This window comes from Morus notabilis, unplaced genomic scaffold (assembly GCF_000414095.1).
Source record: "Morus notabilis unplaced genomic scaffold, ASM41409v2 Scaffold1728, whole genome shotgun sequence".
In the NCBI taxonomy this organism is placed as follows: domain Eukaryota; kingdom Viridiplantae; phylum Streptophyta; class Magnoliopsida; order Rosales; family Moraceae; genus Morus; species Morus notabilis.
In genome coordinates, this window is record NW_010367757.1 from 117,848 (window position 1) to 125,116 (window position 7,269).

Consider the following 7,269-nt stretch of genomic DNA (forward strand, 5'->3'; position numbering starts at 1 on the left):
TTGGTTCATGAATTTATAATTATGATTCATAATTATTTTTAATTTACGTGTATTTTTTATGAGAAAAAATATTATAACAAGTTACGAATTATGATCCAAACTATAACACGGATTTTTACTCTAAACGCATAATTCAGTTCAGATACAATGCCTCACTTTATGATACTCTTTTTGTTTGATCCCCTTGAGATGAAAAGGACCGTTTTTTTTTTCCTGCACTAATTTCGGGATTTTTGATTTGCCTTTCAATTCATCGCTCGTCCCAAATTTAGAAGAGTGAAAACCAAGGCACTATATGATATTGATTTTTCTAAAAAAGTAAAACTGAACGTAAATTATATAAAGTAAAGCACCAAGTTGGTAAACTAATTAATTAGATTTGGTTTGAAGCAAGTTTTGGAAAATTTTTTATACGGAAATAATAGAAAATATGCTAATATGAAAAGCTTAAGAAAGTATATAGGCTAACTTTTAGTTATAGAAATTAATAGGTCATAATTTGTCAAGTTGTGGTTCATAACCAGAAAAGTTATGGACAAACTTGTCAAGTTATGGTTTATAGCCAGACAAGTTATGGACAAAAACTGTGATTTATGGACAATAACTTGTCAAGTTATAGTTCATAACCAGACAAGTGATCGACAAAAACTGTGATTTATAGACAATAACTTGTCAAGTTATGGTTTATAACCAGACAAATTATAGACGAAAACAGTTTTTTGACCTATTTATTAACTTAGGTAAACTATTGATCTATTAATTTTAATTCATCTCAAATCTTGACCTATTTCCCTCTTTCTCTTTTTTTATAAACTTTGAGATTTCTTGGGCGTCAAACCTTGTTTTGGATGAGAATCAAATCAAATGTCCAATTTTGTCTCAATAGACAAAAAAAAAAAAAAAAAAAAAAAAAAAAAAAAAAAAAAAAAAAAAAAAAAGGAAAAAGAACAGAAGAAAAAAGAAAATGAAAAACTGGAAAGGTCAATAAATCTCGTATTTTGATTTTTTTTCCCTTAAAAGTCAACCATGTTTTGAGTGTTTTTCATGGTAAATCATGGCACATTAATTTCTTTTAATTTATATCTAAATAATTGCATGCTATATTATCGTGTCGAAATCTCTATATAAATACCATGCAGTAATATTCGTTTCTCCTATTCAACTTGTGAGCGTTTGCTTCACAATCTTTAGAACTATCTCCTCTGTTCTTGTGGTTTTTTTCTTTTTCTCTCCATGGCAATTACTGGCCTTTTTGCATGCAAATGGTACTTTCAGGCATTGAAACATAAAATCACGGAGGTTGGAGGAAAAAACAATCTGCTTCTGTTGCTCTGCATCACTCTTCTTTACACAGGTATGTCTTACATTTGCGTCGTCTTTGGTTAAAAAAAAAAGGTCAATAGGGAAGTGGTAAAAAGGCTAAAAAACCCTCGGTAGCAAAAGAATATTTCAGCACTAAATTTTTTTCCCTCCAAGGAATATGTATGCATATTCTTTTAGTTATTAGGGTTCGAGTGTATGCTATAGGAATCATTTCAAAAAATTCTATAAAAGACTTAATTTAGAAAAAGATTATATTTGTGATGGGAATAATAATGTTTACCATACTCCAGAGAGAAAAAAAAAAAAAAAAAAAAAGGCTTCTTTTTTACCACTAAGTTTCTTTTTTTTTTTTTTCGCCGATTCTTCTAATATTTTTTTCCAGTCAGTTTTCCCCAATATTTCATCTGTGTTAATCTAAATGAATGATAACGATTAGGCTTAGTTTTACGTGAAATATTTTTCACATATATATATATATATTTATATATATATTATATATTTGTCTGTATGTACATACATTGTTGTGCAATTCGCTGGACAAAGCACAAATTATTTAACTCGTTTTGCTCAAGGATAGTATTCCAAACGATTCCAGCACAAGACACAATCATATCACAATTTTAATTATTTCTCTGTGTCTACTATATATAGTTAAGTACGCATTAATTTTGATGCTTGATTTTCTGAGAGTATTTACCCATACTTAGATGAACTTCAATAGCCAAACTTACATGTAATAATACCGAATTGTGAACAGTGTACGTAACATGTTCACATGATCTGTAGAGAGCGGCTGAATTGGGCGGTATTCACAAGCCAAAAATTATAGTTACATTATGTAGTTGATCATCCTTCTTGGATTGTTTAGCAAATTAAAAAGCAACATGTAATCACGCATCTTGAACGTGTGCGACATAATCTAACACTATTATCGCCTATGTATTTGCGTTTCACATTTGTTCTCAGTCATGAGTAAAATGCATGCACATATATTTGAGATCTCTATTAATATTATAGAGTACATATTGTAAACTAATACACACTTAACTGTATATGTTAAGCTTGAGGTACATGAATATATAATATTACTGAAGAGGCTTTGGATAAATTATGAGAGAATAGGGAGAAAAAGGACACTGATGACAATTAGAGGAGAATAGGACAAAAAAAAATGTCATGTTTGGTTTCTGATACTCTCAAAACTAAGCTTATTATGACAATTAGAATATTATGATTATTCACCACGGCCTGAAATAAAATAAGCTGTGAATGAGGCCTTTCTTTCTATTCTATTAATACAACCACAATTGAAGGGGAAAAAAAACTTCTAGTACTATAGGAAAACTTAGAAGTTAAAAGCTCTCTCTCCTTTCCTAGAGAGAGATCTTAACTAGTCCTATAATTTTTAGCTTTATCCATACCAAATTATAATCCAACTAAAGTATAAAAAAGTGACCACTCATGTTTCTTTGATAGAGTTTTTAATTTTGAAGTGTCAAAAAAATTACTTAATTATGCTCTCAACTAGAGATTCAGATTTTTGTGTAATATCAAACAAACCAAGTACTATTGCAAATTATACACATTAATAATGTTTTGCAGGCTTTGGCGTAAATGCTTTATCCTATGATTACACAGCCAGCATTGAGGCAAGCTGTCCTTGTTGTAAACTTTTATTCTTGTAGTTCTATTAAACCAACCATCACACACACACGCCCACACACACAATACATATATATATATATATATATACGTATAACTATTTATCTATTTCAGTGTCTTGAAAGCCCTCAAAAACCTCAGTATGGAGGAGGAATACTCATTAACCCAGATCTGAATAAGGGCTTAAAAGGGTGGTCCACATTTGGTGATGCCAAAATACAACTTAGAGAATCCCAAGGCAACAAATTCATTGTGGCTCATACCAGAAATCAACAGCATGATAGTGTATCTCAAAAGCTTTACCTTAAAAAAGACAACATATACACATTTTCTGGTGAGTGATATTTTAATTGTCTGATAATATTGTTACCTAGCTAACAAATTAATTGTAGACTGGTTAATTAATCTCTTGTTAACACTTCTTTATGTGTATATATATAGCTTGGATAAGGGTAGATGGGGGAAATCAAGTCCCTATAACAGCTACTTTCAAGACAAGTAGTGGGTTCAAACATGCTGCTTCTGTAGTTGCTGAATCACATTGCTGGTCTTTTCTCAAAGGTGGCGTCACTGTGGATGACTCAGGCCCTGTAGAGCTCTACTTTGAGGTGCTTTTTTTTTTTTTCCTGGTCATCATTGACATATAAAGAATGAAAACTAATTAGTAAAATCTTAATTACTTCTTAATTCTCCTACGCTTCTTTCCTCTTTTATTTTGATCAAATTTTTAACATTTCATGGATTCTTCAGAGTAAGGACACATCAGTTGATATCTGGGTTGATAGCGTCTCTCTGCAACCATTTACTCAAAACCAGTGGAGATCTCATCAAGACCAAAGCATTCAGAAGGTAAACGTGCATCACATTTTAATTCATCTTTTTTATAAATACGCACATACATTATACATATACATACGTGAACAAACTTGTCTAAAATTCCCTGCTAGGACATTCAATTATAAATGCAAACTCATGAAAAGATTGGGATTTGTACTCTCTCTCTCTCTCTCTCTTTTTTTTTTTTTTTTTTTTTTTTTTTTGAAAGGACGAAAAATTAAAAATGCTAACGCAAATTCCATAATGTTTTGCTTGTACTACTTGGTGAATGTCGACTTTTCCATGCTTATGTATGTGTACGTATTTTCAAGAAAGTCATGCCTCAGACATGCGACAGTTGAGAAAATATAAATGTAATTTAAAGAAAACAAACCCTTATATGTGTGTATATATTTGCATGACTGGTGATATTACTGTTAATTTTCTCAGGTTCGTAAAAGCAAGGTGAGAATGAGAGTAGTGGACGCACAAGGCAAAGCTTTACCAAACGCAACACTCTCCATCCAACAAAACAAACTTAGTTTCCCCTTGGGTTGCGCCATAAACGACAACATCCTCACCAACCAAGCCTACCAAAACTGGTTCACTTCGAGGTCGTTTACCGTCACCACCTTCGAGAACGAGATGAAGTGGTACAGCACCGAAAAGACACCGGGCAAGGAGGACTACTCCACGGCGGACTCCATGATCCAGTTCGCCAAACGACACAACGTTTTGGTCAGAGGCCACAACGTGTTCTGGGACGACCCCAAGTACCAGCCCTGGTGGCTCAACTCCCTCTCCAAACGACAATTTTCTTCCGCCGTTTGGAGGAGGCTCAACTCTGTCGTTTCCCGGTACAGAGGCCAGCTCATCGCCTGGGACGTGGTGAACGAGAATTTGCACAACAATTTTTTCGAGAGTAAAATGGGAAATAATGCCTCGGCCACTTTTTACAATTGGGCTTTTAGGGCCGATCCTGAAACGACGATGTTTTTGAATGAGTATAATACGATAGAGAATCCAGGAGATGGGAAGGCCACGCCGAGAATGTACCTTCAGAAGCTGAGGGAGATTCAGGGCTTTCCGGGGAATTACAAAGGGAAAATGGGGATTGGGCTTGAGGCCCATTTTGGTACACTGAATATTGCTTACGTCAGATCTGCCATTGATGTTCTTGCTGCTACGGGTTTGCCCATTTGGATTACCGAATTGGACGTTCAAAGCTCTCCCAAGCAGGTAACATTTATTTTCCTTTTGATAAATTAATCTTATGACGTGGTGAAATTATCATGTCATATGTGGTGTATAAGTCAATTTTTTCTGCAATGAACGTTATAATTATTGTTTGAGATTTGTAACTCGTAGAGGTTATAACAATATTTAGGCAGTACACTAGCTACAATGGTTTGGTCAAATAATGATAAAATTATTTGTCAATTTTGTCGAATTTTATCCGTCACTTAAAACACAATAAAAACTCCTATATTTGGTACTTCATGAGTTCAAACTCATTATTTTAATTCTACGATAGTATTTTTCACTCATAAAAAATTTAAATTTCAAGAGTCATAATTAAAACTGCTGTACCAAACCGGTGAGCATCCAATGCAATCCGTCAAATTCAATCCAATACTACATTGGATTTCAAGACGTTGCATTCAAACCAATCCGGTTTAATTATATATTTATGTTTCTTGTCTATGTGGGCAGGCGATTTACCTGGAGCAGATTCTGAGGGAGCTACACTCACACCCTGGAGTCAAAGGAATTGTGATCTGGTCAGCATGGAGGCCACAAGGATGTTGGCAAATGTGCTTGACGGACAACAACTTCAAGAACTTGCCCACCGGAGATGTCGTCGACAAGCTAATGCACGAGTGGGGTTATCAAAACCGCGTCGTCTTATCTGGCACAACTGATGCTTCTGGTTTTTACGAGACCTCCCTTTTCCATGGAGATTACGAAGTGAAGATATCTCATCCAGAAGTTATATCCTCTTCATTTTCTCAGAGCTTGAATGTGGCACCAAAACTTGATGAACATTATGCCACTCAAAGGAGATCAGCACCACTACTAATCCAAGTTCATTCTTAATAATTAACTAGAGTTTTTACGCCAAGTTAGGCCTCTTATGATCTCCTGTGTAATGGAAGAACTACGAGTTATTAGTAAGTAGTTGGTATTATAGGGATTGTCATCCGAAGTAGTACTAGTACAATGATCGCATGATTAAACGACAAAATAATGCATGATTTATGTCGTCATGTGCATAGGAGAGAAAGCAGGTTTTTTTTTAGTACTAGTGAAGAGATCAGAGAGCTAATGATTTTGGTGGCGGCAAAATTACATGCAAAAGATGATTCTTAATAACGTCAAATGAAGATTATACTATGTTCGTTTGAAATGGTTTTGATGATGATCTTGATGGTTTCTTAAACGTACCTAGCTCAAATATTTGTGATCTGTTTCTCCAAAGTTAGGTTTGGAAAGTCCGAAAGTAACAACGAACTTGTCCAAATTGCTCGCTCATTTTCCATGAATTGCACATAGCCTTGTCATGCTGATGGTAGTAACATATATGTTACAACTACTTTTATTTCAGCATTAACTGGTTTTGTTGTCGTAGGATGTCCTCTTTGTTATAATTAGCTTCTTTTTGCTGTAGCCAATATTGCATTGTCTCGCTAATATTTATTAACCTTTTGACTTTTTTTTTTTTTTTTCGTTTTTTGATGATTGAAGAGTGAAGACTAACCAAATGTACAGTGACTTCTAGTTGCATTTTGAAAAAAAAAAAAAAAAAAAAAAGAGAGAGAGAGAGAAGATTTATGGTTCCATACATTTTAATAACCTTGAGAGTTGCTCCGGAGAGAGAAATAGGGACATTTATGGGGTAGTTGTAATAAGTACCATTTTTTCTGTTTGCTTTTTCCTTTTTTTTTTTACTCAAAACGATTTAACAAATTCAAGCAGAAAATCCATATTAAAAAGAAAAAAGAAAAGTATGTCCCATAACAATAATTAGGAACATATTTGGTTGGAACAATTTCTCAGAATATGTCTTTGTAGCTAGACACGCGTCACACGCCATTGGTGATCTTAACTTGCCTCTCCTTAGAATTTTTCTTCAAAAGGCCTCCAATTAATTGCCTAAAAGAAAAGGTTTCAGTATTAAGATTGGCGTGACACATTTTATATTCTTGTAATTATTTCTTGATAGACAAAATAGCTCAATACATAATACGCGTTACATTTATACATTACATCTTAGCCACAATATATATTCCATAAATTTCTGCCAATTCTCTCTATTCTCTAGATTTCATCATTAATTAAGGCTTCGTTTACTTTGTTTATTCGAATTGAGATGTAATTTTATGTGATCTTTTAACTGTAATAAAAAAATTAAATATAAATAAAAAATTTTAACCGTAACAAAACTAAAATTAAAAATTTAAATCAGTA

The 7,269-nt window shown here is 33.5% G+C and overlaps 1 protein-coding gene across 1 annotated transcript; it reads left to right on the forward strand.

Moving 5' to 3' along the window:
• Window positions 1–1,233: 1,233 nt before the first annotated feature.
• LOC21387202 (anti-sigma-I factor RsgI6) lies at window positions 1,234–5,898 on the forward strand. The gene is made up of 7 exons (XM_024175590.1): window positions 1,234–1,354; window positions 2,926–2,972; window positions 3,100–3,319; window positions 3,427–3,593; window positions 3,736–3,834; window positions 4,252–5,040; window positions 5,515–5,898. The coding sequence occupies exons 1-7, from the start codon at window positions 1,234–1,236 to the stop codon at window positions 5,896–5,898; spliced, it is 1,827 nt and encodes a 608-aa protein (XP_024031358.1).
• Window positions 5,899–7,269: the final 1,371 nt, after the last annotated feature.